This window comes from Elephas maximus, chromosome 15 (assembly GCF_024166365.1).
Source record: "Elephas maximus indicus isolate mEleMax1 chromosome 15, mEleMax1 primary haplotype, whole genome shotgun sequence".
Classification (NCBI taxonomy): domain Eukaryota; kingdom Metazoa; phylum Chordata; class Mammalia; order Proboscidea; family Elephantidae; genus Elephas; species Elephas maximus.
In genome coordinates, this window is record NC_064833.1 from 55363704 (window position 1) to 55388987 (window position 25284).

The following is a 25284-nucleotide window of genomic DNA, read 5'->3' on the forward strand; positions in this document are numbered from 1 at the left end:
ATCCTTCTTTGTTTCTAACCTTCGCATTCCAATCGCCAGTAATTATCAGTGCATCTTGATTGCATGTTTGATCTATTTCAGACAGCAGCAGCTGATAAAAATCTTCTATTTCTTCATCTTTGGCCCTAGTGGCTGGTGCGTAAATTTGAATAACAGTCGTATTAACTGGTCTTCCTTATAGGCGTATGGATATTATCCTATCACTGACAGCGTTGTACTTCAGGATAGATCTCGAAACATTCTTTTTGACGATGAATGCAACACCATTCCTCTTCAAGGTGTCACTCCCAGCATAGTAGACTACGTGATTGTCTGATTCAAAATGGCCAATACCATTCCATTTCAGCTCCCTAATGCCTAGGATATCGATGTTTATGCGTTCCATTTCACTTTTGACGATTTCCAATTTTCCTAGATTCATACTTTGTATGTTCCAGGTTCCGATTATTAATGGATGTTTGCAGCTGTTTCTTCTCTGCTCTGAAGGTACTGGCAAAAAACAAGGCTCCAGGAATTGACGGAATATGAATTGAGATATTTGAAACAAACAGATGCAACACTGGAGGTGCTCACTCATCTGTGCCAAGAAATATAGAAGACAGCTTCCTGGCCAACTGACTGGAAGAGATCCATATTTACGCCTATTCCCAAGAAAGGTGATCCAACCGAATGTGGAAATTATAGAACAATATCATTAATATCACATGCAAGCAAAATTTTGCTGAAGATCATTCAAAAGCGGCTGCAGCAGTATATCGACAGGGAACTGCCAGAAATTCAAGCTGGTTTCAGAAGAGGACATGGAACCAGGGATATCATTGCTGATGTCAGATGGATCCTGGCTGAAAGCAGAGAATACCAGAGGATGTTTACCTGTGTTTTATTGATTATGCAAAGGCATTAGACTGTGTGCATCAAGACAAACTATGGATAACACTGAGAAGAATGGGAATTCCAGAACACTTAATTGTGCTCATGAGGAACCTTTACATAGATCAAGAGGCAGTTGTTTGGACAGAATAAGGGGATACTGATTGGTTTAAAGTCAGGGAAGGTGTCCGTCAGGGCTGTATTTTTTCACCATACCTATTTAATCTGTATGCTGAACAAATAATCCGAGAAGCTGGACTATATGAAGAAGAACGGGGCATCAGGATTGGAGGAAGACTCATTAACAACCTGCGTTATGCAGATGACACAGCCTTGCTTGCTGAAAGGGAAGAGGATTTGAAGCACTTCTTAATGAAGATCAAAGACCACAGCCTTCAGTATGGATTGCACCTCAACATAAAGAAAACAAAAATCCTCACAACTGGACCAATGAGGAACATCATGATAAATGGAGAAAAGATTGAAGTTGTCAAGGATTTCATTTTACTTGGATCCGCAATCCACAGCCATGGAAGCAGCAGTCAAGAAATCAAAAGACGCATTGCGCTGGGCAAATCTGCTGCCAAGGACCTCTTCAAAGTGTTGAAGAGCAAAGATGTCACCCTGAAGACTAAGGTGCGCCTGACCCAAGCCATGGTATTTTCAATCACATCATATGCATGTGAAAGCTGGACGATGAATAAGGAAGACCGAGGAAGAGTTGATGCCTTTGAATTGTGGTGCTGGCGAAGAATACTGGATATACCATGGACTGCCAAAAGAATGAACAAATCTGTCTTGGAAGAAATGCAGCCAGAATGCTCCTTAGAAGCAAGGATGGTGAGACTGCGTCTTACATACTTTGGACATGTTGTCAGGAGGGATCAGTCCCCAGAGAAGAACATCATGCTTGGCAGAGTACAGGGTCAGCAGAAAAGAGAAAGACCCTCAACAAGGCGGACTGACACAGTGGCTGCAACAATGAGCTCAAGCATAACAACGATTGTAAGGATGGCGCAGGACAGGGCAGTGTTTCATTCTGTTGTGCATAGGGTTGCTATGAGTCGGAACCAACTCGACAGCACCTAACAACGACAGAGTATCATGACCCCCACAAATATTTCTTCTGCTTCCTGTTCCCTCTTCCATATTGTAATCTGCCTTCAAGGACCTTATCCCATCTACCATTCATATCACAAATTTTTTATGTGTCTTGTCAGAAACCACACTCAACTTTTCAAGCCTTCCAGATCCCAGGCTCCTCCTTAAAAGCCAGATCAGCTTGCAGTGCTGCCCTCTTCTTTGTCATGAGACCTAAAATCTCAGTCTACTTTTTTTCCTTTTACGAAACTCCTCCTCCATTTCATGCCTTGAAAATAGGTGAGGAACACAGGCATATTCACTCTAGAATGCTCCTCCACCATAGCTTTTTATACAAGTAAACAGATTCTATTCATTTAAGGTGCTGATTATTAAACTTGTTCTAGATACGGCACACCTCAAGAAAACTATCTTTTATGATTAACCATTCCCCCCAGAACAGTAATTCCTGATTTGAGGGTGGGACAGTAAAATTTTCAGTGTCAAATACTCATCACTGGGTTGTCACGTTTTTGTTGGGTTACCAGTTTTGTCATTAAGCAGGTTTTTTGTTTGCTGATTTTTAAAGGTAAATACCAAAACACCCCCAAAATTTAATGACAGCTCATTCAATTGATATCCAACTAAAATCCAGAGTCCAAGTACTAAGTCAGAAGATTAAACCAAAGGCAACTACAAATTTTATCATCAATTGTAAATGCATTTTTTGATCAAAGATTCTATAGAAGGAGCCTAATAAAAAGGGTGAAAATGCAGGACAGATTTTCAAATTCTCATGGAAATCAGACTTTCTGAAGCCATGGAGGCTAGATGAACCCCTGAAGGCATTGCCCTGAGATAATCTTTAAACCTTAAACCAAAAATGTCCCCAGAAGTCTTCTTAAAACCAACCAGTAGTTTAGCTTAACCAGTAAAGAATGCCTGTCTTGAGCACTATGCTCTTTCAAGATGTACCTATATGGGATCAAATTGACAACAGCAACTCGAAAGGTTAGGGGGCAGTGAATTTATGTTAATGACAAAAAAACAACTCAGAAAAGGAGGGTGAGAACGGTTGCACAGCTTGAAGAATGCAATCAATGTCACAGAAATTGCTGGTGTATGTTCTGCTGTGTATATTCTCAATATTAACAAAAACTAAACTATAAAAAAAAATTGTATTTTTAAGTTACTTCGAGGTTGTCCAGTACCATATTAACTTTCTATCACTTCTAATCAAAATTAGGCAGCTAAGAATCAGAAGGGTCCCTGGGTGATGTAAATGGTTAAGCACTCGATTACTGGCTGTTCAAACCCACCCAGAGGTGCCTCAGAAGTGTGGCTTGGCAATTTGCTTCTAAAAGGTCATAGCCTTGACAACTCCATGGAGTGCAGTTCTACTCTGCACACACTTTGGGGTCGTCATGAGTTGGAATCGAGTCCACAGCAACTAACAACACGAATCAGAAAGCCTGTGTTCTAGTCACAACCCTGCAGTTACTTGTATACTCTGGAGTAAGTCATTTGGATTAAGTTATTTTATCAATAAAACGAATGGCTAGGACTAGACAACCTTCAACGGTTTCCTCTATCTTTAAAGCACATGATTCTATTGCAAGATTTAACTTCTGAAACAAATTTATTCACCTTTATATTATTCAAACAAATTCACTAAATGCCTAGTGTGTGCCGGATGCTACTACTACAGTCTCTGAGGCCGTCTACTCACTACATGACTTAATAAAATCTTATTTCCTTCTGAATATACTCTCCTCAATTAAATCATAAAAGATAATTTTAACTGTATACAATTTATGAGGGTTTCATTTCAAAGTGTTTGAAGTTTCATTTCATTACATACCAATATAATAAAAATCATTTTGGCAGATAAATAAATCTTTATATGGAGGTTCAGTACAGTCTAATCTAACATAATTAGAAACAATCTCAATGTCCAACAACGGGAGCATAGTTAAATAAATTATAATATGTGATAAACTATTACGGAACTACTAAAATCAACTTTCAAAGAGTATCACTAAATTATATAGGAAAAAGCACATGATATAACATTAAAAAAACAAAGCAGAATACAAAACTGAGTATGATCCCAATTGTTAGACACATATACACAAGTCAAAATTCACCAAAATGTTAGCTGTTTTTATCTCTGGGCTATGAGAATAGTAAGAGAAATAATTACATGTACTAAAAAACAGGTCCCATGCAAATGCCCAATCCAGTGAAGAAGTATCATATAAATTAGGTAAAACCAAATACTCAATTCTGAAACAATATGGTTAACCGAGGTATACATTTATAACAATAATGCCATATAGCTGAGAAAAAAGTATAAATCCGGCCACCATCCTAACACCTGGCAATGAATTATACGCTTAGAAAGCCTACTACTTGTCTGTAACCAAGACAAACTGCATGACCAAAAAACAACAAAAAAAAAACCCCATGGTATAAAAATCCATTGCCATTGAGTCAATTCTGACTCATAGGCACCCTTCAGGACAGAGCAGAACTGCCCCATAAAGTTTCCAAGGAGCGCCTGGTGGATGTGAACTGCTGATCTTTTGGTTAGCAGCCGTAGCACTTAACCACTACGCCACCAGGGTGTCCAAACCCACGGTATACAGAGAATCAAAATTTCAACGCTTCAAGGGAATATTTTTCTAGAAATCAGAATACATAAAAACGAGCATGGCTTTTATATTTTCTTCACTCATCACTACTTACATCCAAAAGCTGTATCGATGTATTAACTGCTAAAACCTAGATTTTTTAAATTACATGTGACTTTTCATTAAATGGAGACATGAAAATTAAAAAAAAAAAAATCAATCTGTTATTTTTAAGCATTAGCATTTTAAGCCTAACCCAACAAACCCAGTTATAGTAATTAATGATGAAATTTCTAAGAAAATAGTAAGATGTGCACAAAGACACATTGGAACAATGGCTTTCATTACAGCATTAGTTTCAGTGAATTACCAGAAACTGACAAAACGTGGAACAATAGAGGATTAGTTAAAAAACAGGGTGTGAAAACCACTGTGTAGCCACTAGAAATCATAAACTAGAACACTGATTTTTAACTTTCTTTAGATCACACGACATTTTCAGAGTTTGATAAAAGCTATGAGCCCTCTCCCAGGATTACAAACATTGGGTACATACCCCAAAATCTTTGAATACAATGACAGAAGGTTTACAAATAATTGATGCCTAGCTCTGGTGGTGCAGTGGTTAAGAGCTCAGGTGTTAACCACAAGGTCAGTAGTTCGAATCCACCAACTGCTCCCTGGAAACCCTATGGGACAGTTCTACTGGGTCCTATAGGGTTGCTGTGAATCAGAACTGACTCAATGGCAATGGGTATTACCCTAATTTAAGGGTAAAAGAACTTAATATCATGGAAGCACGATATTCACATTATTATTGTTAAATGAAAAAAAAGCAGGGGATGTGTCAGTAGATGCCAAGAAGTGCAAAAAATATGTATTTTTGTCTATGCACAAGAAAAAGACAAAGAGACAAATTATTAAGAAAAGTTATCTTTGGAGAGTAGAATTACAAAAAATTTTTATATTCTTCTTTGTGGTTTTCTATACCCTCCATATTTTCGACAACAAAGCTAGTTGTATAAAGAAAAATGAAATTTTAAGGGTTATAATTTATTTTATATGAAAAAAATTGTTACTAGCTGAAAAGCAAAGTAGGTTCAAAAAATGACTGTATTTAAAAGTTTTAAAATAATATATAATAAGTAAATAATAAATCACTGATAACAGGGTACTTGTAGATGACTGGGGTCATCCTGTAAATCTGTAAGATATAGAAACCCCAGAGTAGATATTTCCTATTTCATGTAATGTCACAGGCTTTAAAGCAATCACAGGCAGTAACTCAAGTTTTCCATTCTGAACACAAAACCGTTATTTTGCTTTTGTACCTCAGGATAATTTCAAAGCGTCTATAATACGCTCTTAAAGAAACAAAGAAAGTTAGAACAAAAAACTTACATTTTCTATTGTGTTTTAATAGAGCTTGTTTCAAATCTATTGTTGCCCTTCCCAACAAAGCATCTGCTTTTAAAGTGTGATGACTCCAGACTCGAAACTCCAACGTAGACTGTGGGGTCACACGTCTGTAAGATAAAATTACACGGAAAACAAAGGAGTACACTAGCCGTTACTCTGAGTGAGAATTTCTATTAAATAACTTACTTCAATAATTTTTAGAGAGACAGGAATTCGATTTACTGGAGGAAAAAAAAAATTGTACGTAAATATATATTTACTTTCATGCACATTTGGACTTTAATAACTAGGTAAAAATTTTTGTAATAAGCAAACTAAAACACAAGCAGTACATCAAGAGTCTTTTTGAGACTTCACAATAACATTATTTCTATCTGAACAAATTTCTATAGATTTAAGACAACTGATGCATTAGTTATAATACTTCTGCTATACGTGGGTTTATACCATTTACTTCAAAATGACAAAATTAAGGATGACTGAATTTCTGCCATACTTATTTCTACACCAAGACAGTAAGAGAGGATTTGGCTAAGTAACTTGTTTATAAAGGAAAAGGCAAGGATTCATAAAAACATATTCCAAGATGCATACCCCCTTTCGAAGACTGTGAATTCATTCTACAAGGTACTTACACGGTTAGCTGTTCGTCCCATTTTGGATTAGAAGAGCTACTGGATTTTGCTGTTTTCTTAGTTTCTCCATCTACGGCTACTTCTGTATATATTGCCGTTCCAAACCAGTTCTTTTTTCTTTTTAGTTTGGCACTAGAAACTAACAGAAACAGGATAATCACCAGTACTTGTACGTAGCCAAAAAGTAACATAATGTACAAAAAAAAAAAGCAATAAAAATGGAACTGTTTCTTGTGTAACTCAAAGATTTTTCATTGGTAGGATGAAGAAACAATACAAAAGGCCTACTGATAATGCCTGAGAACTATCTGAATTTTTTTGGTAATAGTTTTATTTAGGTATAGTTCATATACCATATACCAGACAATTCACTTTTTAAATCGTATAACACAATGGTTTTTAATATATTCACAGAGCTGGGCAACTATTAATCACAATCAGTTTTAAAACGTTTTCACCATTCCAAAATAGAAACCCTTATCACTTAACAGTCAAGCCCTATTTATCCCCAGACCTAGGAAATCACACTAATCTACTTTGTCTTTATAGATCTATCCATGCTGGACATTTCTAATAAATGGAATTATAAAACATGTCGTCTTTGTGACCAGCTTCTTTCACTTAGCATAATGATTTCGAGGTTCAACTGTGTTTTAGCATGTGTAAGTACTTCATTCCTTTTCATTGCCAAACAATATTCTGTTGTGTGGATATACCACACTTTATTTATCCATTCATCTGTTGATGAACATTTGCGTTGTTTCCACTTTTGGGCTATTACACGTAAGGCTGCTATGAACATTCATGTGTAAGTTTTTATGCAGACACGTGTTTTCACTTCTTCCGGGGGGGGTATGCCTAGGGGTGTAACTGGTGGGTCATATAGTAACTCTCTGTTGAGAAACTGTCAGACGATTTTCCTAAGTGGGTGGATTTCACATTCCCACCAGCAGTGTATAAGGGTTATCATTTCTCCACATCCTCACCAACCATTTGAATTTCATGCTGAACTGAATCGAGGATCGAGAGAAAAGTAAATGTCTTCAAATTCAACACATTTATTAACAGCCCTGCCACGTAGTAATCATAACTTACCTTTCTGAAACTACATTACTTTGGTACTTTTTTTTAATGCTGTATATAGAAACTTGGTTTCTAAACAATATTGAAGTGTTCGCTTTTTCAAATAAATATACTGGCATATATTAAAATGCAAACTAATGAGAGTAGACTTATACCAATATACATATGTGATAATGGTGGCATTTCAAATCAACAAGAACAAGGGATTATTCCGTGACGGGGAAAAATTTGAAAAGAAAAAAGTTAGATTCATAATTCACATCATTCCTACAAAAGTAAGATCCATGTGACTTAAAAATTTCAATTTAAACGAAGAAACTAAGATACCGGTAGACACAATAGCTAAAAAATGATAAATCTATAGAGTAAATCATTAGTCTTTCAACCTCAAGTCTTATCCCTTTCTATATCTTGCACACTGTCCTGGCGGTGCAACGGTTAAGGACTCGGTTGCTAACCAAGAGTTTGGCAGTTTGAACCCACCCAGCAGGTCCATGGGAGAAAAACCTGGCCATCTGTTCCCGAAAAGATTACATCCTAGAAAACTTTATGGCACAATTCTACTCTGTCACATGGGGTCACTATGAGTTGAAATCAACTCAAAAGCACTCAACAACAACCTGTAAAAAGTCTGAAGTCTAAATATCATGTATGATATTAGGCTTACGTGCATTCTACACTACAATATATTACCATATTCCGGTAGGTAGTTTTCTGTTTGATTTTTTCCTTCATAGTTCTCCTGCTTTCCATGAACAATGTTCTTATTCTCTTTTGCTGCTGCTAATCAGCTATGGGTCAAGAACAGACATGGTAATACATTAGGATTTTTCCTAATTTGGCATAAGGCAGAGTACCTCAGTTTACAGGCCATAAACTGTTAGAAAGCAATAGTAGTGGGGCCTTATAATCATGGTACTATTTGATTATTTAAACAAAATAAAAATCAATACAGAGGTCACTGTTACTAATAAAAAGAGTAACAACTTGGAGCCCTGAGACTTTGGTTGGTGTCCTACTAACAACAGAAGGCACTTAATGCCTGTGAATCTGTTTCCTCATTGGCAAAACAAGAACGATAACATTCATTCCATAATGTATTTGTGAGATCAATAAGATCATGAATTTTAAGGTGCTCTGTATTCTTAAATTCGAATAACAAAATGAAAGGGGAAAAAAAAAGCCAAGCATCCAAACAGGGTACCATTTAGCATGGAGCCAAGTTCTGTATTTTCCAAGAGCATCACTGTATTTCAAAGGAGAAAAATTGATGCTCAAAATGATAAATACGTGGTGGCATTATCTCGGCTATTTAGACTCCCTTGTTTATATTATCTATTTTCCAGTTGGTTCTCTAGACTTCTGGTGATTCTACGAGCCCCCTTCAATAAGTTCCTTTTTGGCTCAAATTGGCCAGATCAGGTTTTTGTTACTTTAACTAAGAGCCTTATATGATACCAAGGCAAAAATGTGGTCCTAAGGCCCTAAGCCTCCTATGTAGAGCAAAAGCAGAAATAGTAGGAATTATATCATTGGCTCTTAAGTACACATCAGTCATCTGGGATATTGCTTCAAAATATACATCCCCATGGTTCACAGGAAAAGAAATACAAATATCTCTTAAATGTGACTCAGTCCCACTCCCAGTCAGAGAAATGCTAGTTAAAATGACACTAAGATACTACTCATTTACCCAATTGTCAAAAATCCAAAGCTTCAAAACACATTTTGGTGAAACTGTCAGGAAATACATACTCTCATATACAGCTGGTGGAAATGCAAAACGTTACAAACCCTACGCAGAGGAATTTGATGATAATTAGCGAAATTACATGTGTTTACTCTTTGACCCAGCAATTCCCTTCAAGGATTTTATTCTAAGGATAGGTGAGCAAAAATTTGCATGAAGCTACTGCAGCACTGTTTCTAATAGCAGAAGAGCAGAACCCTGACTGATGGCCATCAAGGGCAGACTGGTTGAATTAACGTAGGCACAACCATCCAAAGGAGCTCTGGTACTGCAGTCAACCGTTAAGCGCTCGGCGGTAACAGAAAGGCCAGCTGTTCAAATTCACTGGCACTCTATGGGAGAAAAGAACTGGCCATCTGCTCCCATAAAGATTGTTTATGTTGTGCGCTGTTGAGTCAATTCTGATTCATAACTACCCTACATGACAGAATAAAACTGCCCCACAGGGCTTCCCAGGCTATAATGTTTACGGGAGCATACTGCCAGGTCTTTTCTCCCACGGAGCAATTGATGGGTTTGAACCCCAACCTCTCGGTTAGCAGCTCAGCGCTTAACTACTGCACCACCAGGGCTCCTTCGCCCTAAAAATTATAGCCTAGGAAATCCTCTGGGTCAGTTCTACTCTGTCACATGGGGTCACTATGAGTCAGAACTGACTCGACAGCAAACAATAACATAACAATTCAATAGAGTCCCATGGAGCAAAGTCCAGGACACTACTGCTAAGTAAAAAAAAAGCAAGGGGTAGGAAAGTACATAAAATTTGGGGAGATGGTGGGAGAGATGTAAATGCATGAGTTGTACATATTTGTTTATATTTTCAAAGAGAAACAATGAAAGAATAAACCAAAACTAATAAAAAATGTTTACCTCATAAGGAAAGGCAGGGAAGAAGGCGGGATGGGATGGGGTAGCAAGACCTTTTGTACCTTGATTTATAGTTTTGACTCTTGAACCATAGAAATGTTTTATATGGTTACAGAACAAAAACAAATAACTGAAAAACAATAAACCCGATTATCAACTTGGTGGAATAGCCAAATGGCAAATTATTTTAAAACATGGTACTCTGAACATATATCCTAAGAGGAAAAAATTCACAGAGAAATTTTAAACTGCATTGAGCAGGCTTCTTCTTTCTAGTAAATTTTGGTCTCGTTTTGAAATTACCCTATATTTATAGGGTTGCTGTGAGTCGGAATTGACTCGACGGCACTGGGTTTGGTTTTGGTTTGTTGCTATGGAGGTATCTGTGTGTATTAGAATAAAACAAATGTAATACTGTTAATATCATTTGGAATCAACACTTCGGGTAACAGAAAACAGATAAAAATATAAAATCAAGTAAAAAAATCCTTTTTTTCCTTTTAGTGGAAAATGGCTTTTATTTCAAATTGAAAATATCAGCATGAACTCAGAATTTGTATTTTTTAGCTCTGTTCAGAGAAAATGCCTAGGAATAATCACCCTCTTCCTCTAATGGTGTTTGTTGACAATCTAATTTGAGATGAACTCCAATTCCCTCTACAAGAGTTTAAGTGCTACCCTCTCTGTGAGCCCTTTCTTACCCTATTCTCCTGTGTCCATAGGCCACCCCCAATCCAAGCAGACCTAGGACACCTTCCCCTAAGTTCTCACTGTACCTGGTTAACAGTCTCACTGCACAGTAACTGTACAAATCAAACCTATTTCACAGTAAATCCATGGAGAACTAGGGCCTTGTGTTTTCATAAACTAATTCTATTTAATATGTGTCCGATGATTGAATGAATGGACAAATGAATGAAAGAACAATATCTTCAGCATCTTTCTCCATCCGATTCATCATTTAAGCACCAACTCGGTGATATTTCAAGTGCCAAATTCTTCCACCACCAGAGATGATATATATTCTCCGCACCCAGCACAGGCTCAATAGATTAAACACTTTTAGAGGCTCTTGGGGGCCTGCTGCAACAAATACATCATAGTATGAATCTAAAAGAAAAGATTCTTATCGAATAAGTCTGCTGAGTTAGCTGAAAAAAAGAAAGTTTCATCAGAGAATCACTATTTTAAGTTAACTTACCAGTTACCTGTAACTGTAACCTTCCACTGTGGTTATTACTAGTATCAGACCTTGGTGAAGCAGTGGCCATGTCCCAAAATTCAGCTTAAACCTAAAAAAAAGTTAATGTATTTGTATTAGACAAGAGACTGTAATTTTCAACATGATTAAAATTTCTTGTTTGAATCAACTAAGAAGCCACGTCTAGTAAAGTATTTCCAGCCTCTAACATGTTGACATGTTCACAGTTGTCCTCCATTTACTTAGCACTGTAATATCACTATTAAAAGAATATGGCTATTTAACTGTACCTGGGTCAATCTGAGCGACAAAAAATAAGTGAGGATACTAGGAATCCAGGTCATATGTTGGTTTTAGATATCATGTCTCCTTAGTCTACTTTAACCTGGAACAGTTCCTCAATCTTTGTCTTTCATGACCTTGATACTTTTGAAGAGTACTGGCCAGTTATTTTGTGGGATATCCTTCAATTTGGATTTGTGATCCTGGATTGGATCCTGGACCAGAAAATGGATGTTAGTGGTATTATGGATTGAATTGTGTCCCCCCAGATTTTGTGGCAACTTGGCTAGGCCATGATTCCCAGTATTGTGTGGTTGTCCACTATTTTGTGATCTGAAATGATCACTATTTTAATGAGGCAGGATTAGAGGCAGTTATGTTAATGAGGCAAGACTCAATCTACAAGATTAGGTTGTAAAGTGAGTCAATTTCTTTTGAGATATAAGAGAGAATTGGGCATAGAGAAGAGGGACCTCATTACCACCAAGCATGAAATGCCAGGACCTGGAGTCCTTGCACTGAGAAGTTCCTAGACCAGGGAAAGACTGATGACAAGGACCTTCCCCCAGAGCTGATAAAGAGAGAAAGCCTTTTCCTGGAGCTGGCACCCTGAATTTGGACTTCTAGCCTCCTAAACTGTGAGAGAATCAATTTCTGTTTGCTAAAGCCGAACACTTATGGTATTTCTGTTATAGCTGTACTAGATAACTAAGACAGTGGGAAAACTGGCAAAATTTTCATAACATCTAGATTAGATAATAGCATTGTATCAATATTTCCTGATTTTGATCATTGTACTGAGGTTATGTAAAATGCTAGTATTTGGGAAATGTGAGTGAAGGGTACACAGGAATTCTTTATATGAGGTTCGAAACTTTTTTGTTTTGCTTGAATTTCAAAATGAAAAGTTAAAAAAAAATTAAAGAATATAGCTATTTAAAGGCATTCCAAAAGAATGCCAAGCTTAGACATTCATGGGACAGACAGGCACGTAAATTTGCTATGCTCAGCATGAATGCGTAGTGTTCATCTAGGTGGGAAGAAGGAAAACAAATTAGAAAATCTGTCATTTGCTTTTTTCCCTTTCTAATGATTAGAAACAATGTGAAATAATCAGAGATGCACGCTTACAGAAAATTTGCAGCAAAGGGCAAAACACACAGTGGAAGACAGATATGGGGAAAAATTAAATACACTAGTTTTTAATACTCTTAGTAGGTCAAGGATACTGTTTAGAACACAAACATGCATCACACGGAACTTAATTTATTCATAAAGTATGAATAACTAATCTCATGTGATAGATCCCCTCTCATATCAGGCACAGTCCCTAGTGGTGCCAACAGCTAATGTGCTCAGCTGCTAACCAAAAGGCTGAAGGTTTGAGTCCAAGAGATGTGCCCTGGAAGAAAGGCCTGGCAATCTACTTCTGAAAAATCAGTTCTTAAGAACTCTATTGTAATTTTTTAATACAGTGAAATCTGTGAGAGCCAGAATTCAAGGGGATTGTCTTGTTTTTCCAGGTCTTGCAAGTTTCCACCTTTAAAAGGGCGCAGTCTTACCACTCTTCTATCACTCTCTATTAGTGGAGAATATCTGAGTTTTCTTTCTCTGACAGGTTTCCACCTTACACAGGTTCTGGCTTTCACAGGTTTTACTGTGTAGTATCTTGTCCAAATTAAAAAAAAACAAAACAAAAAACCAAACCCTTCTGTTGAGTCAATTCTAACTCACAGTGACCTTATCTAGTCCAGTTTACATACTACATTATGTACGTCCCTAGCAAATCCTGCATTTTTCTTTGTACAGGTAATTATTTTCCAAGTTCTACTCCACCCCCTCAAATTTTTATTTGATGGAAATACAGAGTAGAGCTCCTTCAGCTTTCTTCTACATGACAAATATCTTAAGACTCAACTTCTATTCACCCTTAACCTCCTAAGGTACACCAGGACATTCTGAGCAAGACTGAGAAATATAATGTTTATCTTGTTTTTCCCTGCTTGCAGTCTTTTTATCTTGTTTTTCCCTGTCTGAAGTCTTTTCTATGTTTCATTTAGATCTTTCCCCTAAACTCAGGTACCCAAAACTCTAAAAATCATTAGATTCTCTTCACTTGTCTATAGTTGCAGATAGATAGCTAAATAGATAGATAGGGGCAGACAAGATAAACAGTTGCTTATTAGTTGATGAGCTGATCCTAGTTAATATACATTCACAGGTCCTGAGACCTCAGTCAGGCCAATGCTCTCATCCTGCAGGAACTGAGTGACCACAGAGTGGAATTTCAGTCACATCTGGCAGAAGTCAGATCAGGATGCACAAAGGAAAGTAAGAGGACTTTGGATAACAAAAAGGAGGAAGGTGGTCACTCTCCATTTTTAAGCCTCCCAACCTGATCAGCCTCCAAAGGTAATGCTAGTCCCTCCACAAAGGAGAATGGTTGGGTAAAGCGAAATTCTGATTCTCCTGCTCCATCTCAGAACTCAGACACGGAATAGCAATCCCCTACAAGTGGTGGGACAAAAGTAGCTCCAGCTCAAACATCAGACGTAGGATCAGAAAGATGAAAATAAGGCAGATAGACAGGGTAAATGTCCCAAAAAGGCAAAGTGGGAACTCCAGCCATGTTCCATGGAGGGAACAAAGACCAATGGAAGGAATCTGACAGAAAAGATGGCAAAAAGGATCAGGATGTCAGATCTGCACCAAAGCCAAAGAAACCTGAAGAAAACCCAACCTTCGAGTTCACCCCTGTGCCACCAGGGCTCTGTAAGTATAAAACAAATATGTCAAAACTTATTAATATTCAAACTATATAAAAACATCTACAAATAACAGGAAAAAGAACATGATAGGCAAATGGGCAAAAACCTGAATAGGAATTTTACAAAGAAACTTGTAAGGTCAATAAGCATAAGAAAAGATGCAGAACCTCATTACCCATCAGAGAAATACAAGTTAAGACCACATGAGATATTTTAACATTCACCAGAATGGTAAAAACCAGGAATTTTGACAGTACAGGTATCCTCTACTTTTCAAAAGCTTACTTTACGTCACCTGGCTTTTAGGAAAGACCTACACTAGTACCTGTTTTTACTAACCGAAAGATATCTGAAAAGGATTTTCACTTTCATGAGAAAAGGCAAAAAGTGGAAATAGTGTTCACTGTTGTGCAGGGAACCATTAAAGAGGCAGAGTGCACCCCAAGCAGCGAGAGTGGCGTCACCAAGCTCCTTCCCTGGGAACTACACTCAGTACGTCAGCACCAAGCCGCCACAGCTCTGAACTATGTCTGAGTATCTGTGCTTTACCTTGATTTATTGTGGACATCCGTTAGCAAGACATGTCCTAAGGTAACAGAAAAGCCTAAGAGAACTTGTAAGGGTGTTACGGTTACCATAAAACTGGACAAGGATTATTTTTGGGGTCTGGGAACACTCAAAAATTTTTCCTACATAAATTATTGCTAATTGCTTCTTCGCTTTACGCCATTTCAACTTACAAAAGGTTTCACAGGAACACTCTACTTTTAGATAGTGGGAGAAACCTGTATCAAATAACGCTAAAAAAAAAAAAAAAATTTTTTTGAGGTAGTTGTTGCTTTTATACACTGCTAACAGGGGTCTAAACTGATGAAATACGTGTCTAAGTGTTGGAAAACAATTTGGTACTATCATGTAAAGCTGAATATTTATTTACATGTCCTTCAGTGAGCAATTCCACTCCTAGATATATACTATAAAAATTTTTGGACTTGCTTATGAAGTAAAAGCATTCATCATAATAAAAAAACTAACAACTACTCAAAGTCCAGTGGTAGAAAAATGGTTAAATGATTACACTAACTTACACACTAGAACACTATACAGCAGTGAGAACTTCAGCTGTAGGCAACAACATGAAAGGATCTTAGGAACATGCTAGCGGTGAGTCGAGATAAATGGAAGTCCTGAGCATTAATACCTTCTCATTCAGTCTTACCTCAGATTTAACATTCTACATCAAGCTCATCAATAAATTCTTTCAACTCATGATGACATGTGGTACGGCCAAATCCACACAGTCCAAAAATAAGTCTCCATGCTTATTTTGTTGCTAAAAATGTCAATGTGTGTACTGAGATTTTTTTCCTCTATTTTTGCATGCTGTTTGAATGTTTTCCTTGAAACGTATGAAGATTTGTAATTAATTGTAATTAATCACCTATAATAAAATATCATTTGTGCAAGCTTTAAAAAGCCTGCAAAAAGAATGATTATAAAACTTAAAACAACTGGCTACCACTACTGAACATTTTGATCAAGGATTCTATATAGGAATCCTGATCAAAAGGGGGAAATAGAGAACAGAATTTCAAATTCTCGTATTCCAGACTTTCTGGAGCCATGAGGCCTGGATGAATCCCTAAAACTCAGATAATTTTTAAATCTTAAACCAAAAATATCCCCTAAAGTCTCCTTAAACCAAACAGTAGTTTAATTTAACTAGTAAAAAATAGTATATGTCTTGAGCACTATGCTCTTTTAAGAACTATCTATATGGAATCAAATTGACAACAGCAACTCAAAAGATGAGACAGAAACTTTAGAGAGCAGTGAGTTTATGTTAATGGGGTAGCAACACATCAGAAAAGGAGGTGAGAATGGCTGCACAACTTGAAGAATGTAATCAATGTCACTGAATTGTACATGTAGAAACTGTTGAATTGGTGTATGTTTTGCTGTGTATATTCTCAACAGCAAAATAAATAAAACTCAAGACAAAGAAATTATTTGTGGTAATAGTATTTAAAAAAAGTGGAGGTGATAGAAAAAATTCAGGATGACAACTACTTTGGTGGGGTGGGGGAGAGAACAAGGAAGAAGATGGGGTTACAGAGGCACACACCTTAACTGTCCGACCATGTTAATGACCTAGTTAAGCTGAATGGTTGCTTCACCAATTTTTTTTTTTTTATTATTAACTTCCATGTTATATATAATTGAGTATACTTAAATGAAATAATTTTTAAAACATTAAAGAATGCATGGAAAGGAAACAGAGATAGCAAAGTGTAGATCACTAATTTGGCAACTGTAATGGTAGGGGAATATGTCTGTGACCTATGAAGGAAGAAAAGGGAAAAGCATAAAACTTCCACACAGATGTTGTACAGTCTTCAAAGAAAAAGACACTTCTTCCCCAGGGCAGTAAATGAGGGACCTAACAATAGGTGAGGAGCTCTGGTGGTACAGTGGTTAAGAGCTATGACTGCTAACTAAAAGGTCCGCAGTTCAAATCCACCAGCTGCTCCTTGGAAGTCCTATAGGGCAGTTCTCCTCTGTCCTTTAGGGTTGCTATGATTGCAAACGACACGACGGCAAAGGATAATGGTAAGGATAAGTGAAGGTATTGATTTCATTTGGAGGTAGACAAAAAGAAAATCGTGAAACCTCATTAATGAACTGGACAGGGAATTGTTGAGAATAAAGGAGACAGGTACAGAATTAGTTATTTGAGAAGAATTTCAAAAATTTAAAACACTATGGATATCAAGAAATGGTGTCAAAGAGCTAATAACATTGCTCATTCCACTACATCAAACTGTCTGTACTCTTATTTCGTCCCCCAATCCATGGCTCCCTTTATTCTATATATACCAATCCTCGGGTTCAAGAATACAAGCCTCTGGTAATCAAATAGTTGCAAATTTTAGCTGTAAAAAGTGACAGAGATGGTTCAAAAATGGCACCATCTTGCTTTAAAAGGAAGATACACAGTAAATAAAATTTTGAATTTCAACATGCAATTAGTCTTCACATTTAGCAACAAAGTCGTGTGGTACTTAAAATAGAAAATAGTGTTACATGTCATATTTTTATGACAACACAGCACTAGGTCTACATAGATGTGAGTAACTCTCAACATGTATGGAGTTTGATTGTTAAATATCATCTTAGTTTAAAAAAAAAACTGTTCATCACTTACTATGTACCAAGAACTGTGCCAAACACTGGAGATACAAGATGAGTAAAGACACAATTCCTTCTTTCAAGGAGCTCATAGTCTAGTGAGGAGACAAACCTGTAAACAAATAAAGCTGCTTTCAGTGTGGTTGTTACAATAGACACAAAAGTTAAGATATTAAATCTGCGGCACCCAAGAGAAGGTGGATAATCCAGCCTACAGGGATTGGGAAAGGTTTCACAGACAGCCTTTGAGTACATTGTGTCTTGAAGTGTAATTCTCTAAGCATCATCTGCAGGAAGTATGGAACGTTTAGAGAACTGATGATATATAATACAAAGGAACATAAGGATGGTGTGAAGTGATAAGGCTTAACAGGCAAACAGGGTAGGGTCTAAACTGTATAGGACACTACAGAGCAGTTTATATGATATTCTATACGTACCATGGATAGTGGTTTAAAGTTTACCTTGAAGGCAACTGATAGACACTAAATATTTTCAATGAGAATTGCCATTTTGGAAAAATAATTTTGACAGTAGTGATAATAGATTTAAGATGGCAAATTTATTTGAACTAGGGCATTGTTAGTGGGAAGAAAAAAACTAAGGATACATGTAAGATTTTTGACCAGATGATTATGAGTCGGCTGAGGGTTGGAAAGAGGAAGGAGTCTGAACAATTAAAATTTCCCACTTTGCTATCCAGGTGGAATACAAGAGGAAGAGCAATCTGGGGAGGTAATACTACACAAAGTTTTTAAGAGCCAACTCTGGAGACAGGCTCTTTGGATTTCATTTCCAGTTCTGCCATATAAGAGTTGTTGGACTAAGTCAGCTTCACGGCTCACTGTCTTCTTCAGTAGAATAGGAAGAACAAAGGCATCTATCTCATGTTGTAACAAGGATTAAGTAATATAATTCATGTACAATGCTTAGCACCTGGAGTATATGGTACAAAGTAATCACTCAAAAAGGCTTTAACTGTTGTTGTTGCTGTGGGAGAAGAGAGGTTAGTGATAAAAGGAAATTTCATTTTGGACATGTCCACTGGAACTGTTAACGACCAGGTGAAAAAATTTAATAGACACCTAGGTATGTAAGTATGCAGCTCAGGGAATAGGTCTACGGAGAATAAATATTTTGCAGTTAGTTTATACAAACCAAAAAACCAAACCCGTTGCCGTCGTGTCAACTGCAACTCATAGCAACCCTACAGAACAGTAGAATTGCCCAGAATTGCCCCATAGGGTTTCCGAGGAGCGCCTGGTGGATTTAAACTGCTGACATTTTGGTTAGCAACCGTAGCACTTAACCACTATGCCACCAGGGTTTCCTAGTACAGGGGGTATTAAATTTGTGGAAGAGGATGGACTACCTCATGGAGGAGATATTCTGGGATAAATGCTGAGCGGAATCAGAGAGGGTGCTGATCAACTACGGCCGAGCAGTACTAATACAGATGCGAGTACTTATCACGAATCCACAGGGACAACAATCTGAACAATGGTATGACTTTTTCCCAGCTATCCTTGATCCACAGGATATAAGAACAGAGAACTGTAGAGCCAATTCTAGTTCAAGGATTTATAAAGTGAGTGCGGGGGAGGGGGGGAGGATACATTTTAACAAATCTTAAAGCAAATCTGGTTACCTATGCAAATGAATTAAGGTCATAACCTATGCCTAGAAGCTACGGTCAGTTATATATAAGCTAATTATGTCCAGTTCAACCCTTTAAAAATGTTACAGGGCTGTAAAAAGGTTCATTATTATTCAACTACAGGTACAGATGAGAGTCTTAAATATACATACGAAACGACATTTCTAGTCCTTGAGATTACAGACCTACTAAATCATCACTTAGAAGATAAATCTTAATTGCCTTACTTCAAGATCTCAGTTTTTTTTAAACTGTACTTTAGATGAAGGTTTACAGAGCAAACTAGCTTCTCATTAAACAATTAGTACACATACTGTTTTATAACATTGGTTATCAATCCCACGACATGTCAACGTTCTCCTTTCTCGACCTTAGGTTCCTTATTACCAGCTTTCTGTCCCCTCCTGCCTTTTAGTCCTTGCCCCTGGGCTGGTATGCCTACAGCCTGTCTAATCTTTGGATTAAGGGTAAACCTTAGGAGTGACTTCAGTACTGAGCTAAAAAGGTGTCCCGGGGCCATACTCTCAAAGTTTGTCCAGCCTCTGTCAGGCCAGTAAGTCTGGTATTTTTTGTGAGTTAGAATTTTGTTCTACATTTTGTTCCCGCTCTGTCTAGGACTGCATGTTGTGATCCCTATCAGAGTAGTAGGTGGTGGCTAGCCAGGCTGCTCACAGGCTTTTAAGACCCTAGAATGTAGAACATTTTCTTTATAAACTATGTTATGCTAATTGAGCTAGATGTTCCTTCCCCAAGACCATGGTCCCCACAGTCCTCAGCCCAGCAATTCGGTCCCTCAGGGAGTCTGGATGTGTCTATGGAGTGTCCGTGACCTTGCCTTGTACAAGTTGTGCTGGCTTCCCCAGCACTGTGTACAGTCTTACCCTTCATCAAAGTTAACCAAACCAAACCAAACCCAGTGCCGTCGAGTCGACTCATAGCAACCCTATAGGACAGAGGAGAACTGCCCCATTGAGTTTCCAAGGAGCACCTGGCAGATTCGAACTGCTGACCCTTTGGTTAGCAGCCACAGCACTTAGCCACTACACCACCAGGGTTTCCTCATCAAAGTTACCACTTATCTATTGTCTAGTGTTTTTCCACCCCCACCCCTCCCTCCCCTGTAACCATCAAAGATTGTTTCTCTTTTTGTGTGTAAACCTTTTCATGAGTTTTTATAGTAGTGGTCTCATACAATATTTGTCCTTTTGTGATTGACTTATTTCACTTGGCATAATAACCCCCGGATTCATCCATGTTGTGAGATGCTTCAAAGATTCATCACTGTTCTTTATCATTGCATAGAACACCATTGTGTGTTATGTACCAGAGTTTGTTTATCCATTCGTCTTTTGAAGGGCACCTAAGTTTGTTTCCATCTTTTTGCTATTATGAAGAATGCTGCAACGAACATGGGTGTGCATATGTCTATTCGTGTGATGGCTGTTAATTCTCTAGGGTATACTCCAAGGGGTGGGACTGCTGGATCATATGGTATTTCTATTTCTAGCTTTCTAAGGAAGCACCATATCATTTTCTAGAACGGTTGTACCATTTTGGATTCCCACCAGCAGTGCATAGAAGTTTCAATCTCCCTGAAGCCTCTCCAACATTGGTTATTTTCTATTTTTTTGACTTGTGCCAGTAATGCTGGGGTGAGATGGTATTTCATTGTGGTTTTGATTTGGATTTCTCTAATGGCTAGTGATTACGAGCATTTCCTCATGTGTCTGTTAGCCCCTTGAATGCAAGATCTCATTCTTAAGTCAGAAGCAAAACTTAAGAAAATAGTAAGATTCATTTGCCTGCTGTTGTCGTTTGGTGCCATTTAGTCAGTTCTGACTCACAGCAACCCCACGTACGACAGAATGAAACACTGCCTGGTCCTGTGCCACCCACACAATCCTTGTTATATTTGTGCCCATTGTTGCAGCCACTATGTCAATATATCTTATTAAGGGTCTTCCTCTTTTTCTGATGACTCTCTACCAAGCATGATACCCTTTTTGAGGGACCAGTCCCTCCTGATAATGCGTTCAAAGTATGTGAGATGAAGTCTGGCCATCCTTGCTTCTAAGGAGCATTCTGGCTGTACTTCTTTCAAGACAAATTTATTTGTTTTTCTGGAAGTCCATGGTATATTCTGTATTCTTTCCCAATACCATAATTCAAAGGCATTAATTCTTATTCAGTCTTCCTTATTCACTGTCCAGCTTTCATATGCATGAGACAATGGAAAACACCTTGGCTTAGATCAGGTGCACCATAGTCCTTAAAGTGACATTTTTTTTCATCTGCATGTATGTATAGAATTAAGGCCTTGAAAAGCCACAAAGAAAATGTCACATATCTGATTGTATCAATTAATAAACATACTTACTGGCTGCCTAGTCTATAAAGAGGAGTCCCTGGGTGGTGCAGTTAATGTGCCTGGCTGCTAACTGAAGGGCTGGAGGTTCAAGTCTACTCAGAGGCGCCTTGAAGAAGAGCCTGGCAACCTACTTCTAAAAAATCAGCCACTGAAAACTCTATGGAGCACAGCTCCACTCTGACACTCACGTGAACTCCACTCCACAGCAACTGGCGGTCTGTAAAGTGGCTACAGCAAGGGCTCAAAAACAGGAGACGGTTCCAGCCGAAGACACTGTTAATACGCAAAAACCAACTCAGTAACAAGAGGGTCCATGCTAGGTGCTAAGGAAATTTAGTCAAAAAAGTTTCATGAATGGGAAACCTAGGGAATCAGGGAACCTACTTTTGGATAGTTATTTTATCAATAGCACAAAATTTAAAACTCAATGAATGTGGCAAAGAAAAAGAGAAATGGATTAACTAATTAAGCAGCCTCTTCCTCCTAAAATATCCAAGATACAGCAACTCTAAGGAAGAATTTCATAAAAACATAGACTGTTTATTTTAATCCAAAAACACCTATCTAATCATAGGCTCTGACAGCTGCAGTGCTTTAATCCTCCATCTTTCTGTACTTCCCAATTTCAAAGTTCCTTTTACTACGTAGCAGCCCAGGTGGTGAAGTGGTTAAGAGTTCGGCTGCTAACCAAAGGTCTGCAGTTCGAATCCACCAGCCACTCCTTAGAAACCCTGTGGGGCAGTTCTACTCTACCCAACAGGGTTTGCTATGTTTTATTTTTTAGTGCACAACATATGGAACTTTGGGGAAGATCACAGGAAGTGTTTTTTTCTGGAAAAAATTAATCTCCCAAATGCCAAATTTCCTAAGTCAGTATTAGTACAGTTGAAGAGAAAGATTAGTAACAGACATCTTACTTTGATCTTAAGATTTTCCTTACCCACAAAACCAAATACTAACCATTAAAAATTCCTGACCAGAAATCAATCCTGCCAGTGGTGTTTTTTCACCCAAAGTTGCTAAGCTTTTCTTTCTTGTTCTAAGCCAAACCCATTGCCACCAAGTCGATTCTGACTCATAGCGACCCTATAGTACAGGGTAGAACTGCCCTATAGGGTTTCCAAGGAGTGCCTGGCAGATTCGAACTGCTGACCTTTTGGTTAGCAGCCATAGCTCTTGGCCACCAGACCACCAGGATTTCCGTTCTAAGCCAGGACTACTTAATTTAAATGTCAAAAGGTAACATGGCTGTAGGTGGTTGGAGGGCCTTGTGACCTGATATTAGTTGACCTCAGTAAAAGGGGGAGAGCATAAGTCACTCAATCACATTAACATTAGCCAATGGTTGATCTGCTCCTCTCCCTCCTCTTCTCTTTATAAGCCCCAGTTGTAATTAGCTTACTTCAAGCCATTTGCTTTTTTTTGGAATCAGAATGGTCTCCCTCTATGCAGACAGAATAATGGCCCACGATAAACCTTATGTTTTAATTCCTTTGAGTTTTGACTATTTTTAACAGTACCCATCTTTTATTATTCATCTTAACCCAATTTCAGGTTTTCAGATTTTCAACCTGAGGAAGTGAAAATACTAATTTTTCCCAATACTTCTGGGTTGTTTTTACTGATCCTCCAATTTTCCCCTCTCCGTTTCCAGCAACATTAATCTGGACCTTTTTTTTTTTTTCTTTCACTTTTCCCCCCCAGATGTATCACATCTTCCCTTTCATAAATTCATTCTCTTCCTGTTTTTTTTTTTTTACGTGTCTCACTTTCTTGTGTCAAAGAGTTTATGCTCATCTGTAATTTTTTGTTTTACTCCTCTCAAACAATTACACAGAAAATTCCCCTGCTTTATAATTAACATTTCAAATTTTACCTCTCATTACTATATGTATCTGTTGCTACCTCAAGCTAAGAGGCAGATTCTTAAAATGTGCCACCAAACCTGTTGTAGCTGAGTCGATTCTGACTCAGTGACCCTACAGAACAGAGCAGAACTGCCCCAGAGTTTCCAAGAAGCGGCTGGCAGATTTGAACTGCTGACTTTTTTTTTCTGTATGCTTTAAGTGAAAGTTTACGGTTCAACTTGGTTCCTCATACAAAAATTTATACACACATTGTTATGTGACCCTAGTTGCTCCACCTATAATGTGACAGCACACTCCTCCTTTCTACCCTGGATTTCTCGTGTCCATTCAACCAGCTCCTGTACCTTCCTGCCTTCTCATCTTGCCTCTGGACAGGAGCTGCCCATTTAGTCTCATTTATCTATTTGAGCTAAGAAGCATACTTTTCACAAGTATCATTTTATGTCTTATAATCCAGTCTAATCTTTGTCTGAAGAGTTGGCTTTGGGAATGGTTTTAGTTTGGGGCTAACAGAAAGTCCAGGAGCCATGCCTTTTAGCGTTCCTCTAGTCTCAGTCAGACCATTAAGTCTGGTCTTCTTACTAGAATTTGAGTTCTGCACTCCACTTTTCTCCTGCTCTGTCAGGGATTCTCTGTTGTGTTCCCTGTCAGGGCGATCATTGGTGGCAGCCCCGCACCATCTAGTTCGTCTGGTCTCAGGAACTGCTGACCTTTTGATTAGCAGCCACGCTCTTTACCATTGCACCACCAGGGTGCCACAGGCATCACAATTTTAATTTTCTAAGCACTAAACCTTGATCCATCTCTGTTGTTTGGTGCCAACTCATAGTGACCCTACGCACAACAGAACGAAACACTGCCTGGTCCTGTGCAATCTTTATAATTGTTATTATGCTTGAGTCCACTGTTGCAGCTACTGTGTCAATCCATCTTGTTGAGGGTCTTCCTTTTTTTCACTGACCTTCTACTCCACCAAGCATGATGTCCTTCTCCAGGAACTGGTCTTTCCTCATAGCAGGTCCAAAGTATGTGAGATGAAGTCTCGCCATCCTTGCTTCTAATAAGCATTCTGGCTGTACTTCTTCTAAGACAGATTTGTTCATTCTTCTGGCAGTCCATGGTATATATATTCACTATTCTTCACCAGCACTGTAACTGAAAGGCATCAATTCTTTTTCAGACCTCCTTATTCATTTTCCAGCTCTCATGCAAATATGAGAGGATTAAAAACACCACGGCTTGAGTCAGGCACACCTTAGTCCTTAAAGTGACATCTTTATTTTTTAATACTTTAAAGAGATCTTTTGCAGTACATTTGTCCAAGGCAATGCGTTGTTTGATTTCTCGACTCCTGCTTCCATGGGCATTGGTTGCGGATCCTAGTAAAACAGAATTCTTTACAACTTCAATATTTTATCCATTTATCATAATGTTGCTTATTGGGCCAGCTGTGAGTTTTTTTTTAATGTTTTGAGGTGTAATCCATACTGAAGGCTGTGGTCTTTGATTTTCTTCAGTAAGTGCTTCAAGTCCTCTTCACTTTCAGCAATTAAGGTTGTGTTTCATCTGCATAATGCAGGTTGTGAATGAGTCTTCCTCCAATCCTGATGCCCC

At 38.1% G+C, this 25284-nt stretch overlaps 1 protein-coding gene across 9 annotated transcripts in view; it reads right to left on the minus strand.

The window, feature by feature from the left end:
* The window catches only part of WWP1 (WW domain containing E3 ubiquitin protein ligase 1), a 119754-nt gene that overhangs the window by 70304 nt on the left and 24166 nt on the right, over positions 1 to 25284 (minus strand). For 6 of the 9 annotated variants that reach the window (XM_049854442.1, XM_049854435.1, XM_049854437.1 and 3 more), the window contains 4 exons: positions 17794 to 17889; positions 11539 to 11629; positions 6638 to 6776; positions 5985 to 6109 (listed from right to left, as the gene is read on the minus strand). In XM_049854442.1, the coding sequence (XP_049710399.1) occupies positions 5985 to 6109; positions 6638 to 6776; positions 11539 to 11608 (334 nt within the window). In that variant the 5' untranslated portion in view covers positions 11609 to 11629; positions 17794 to 17889. The remainder of the gene's footprint in view (positions 1 to 5984; positions 6110 to 6637; positions 6777 to 11538; positions 11630 to 17793; positions 17890 to 25284) is intronic. The other 3 variants (XM_049854441.1, XM_049854440.1, XM_049854439.1) reach the window with 1 other exon arrangement.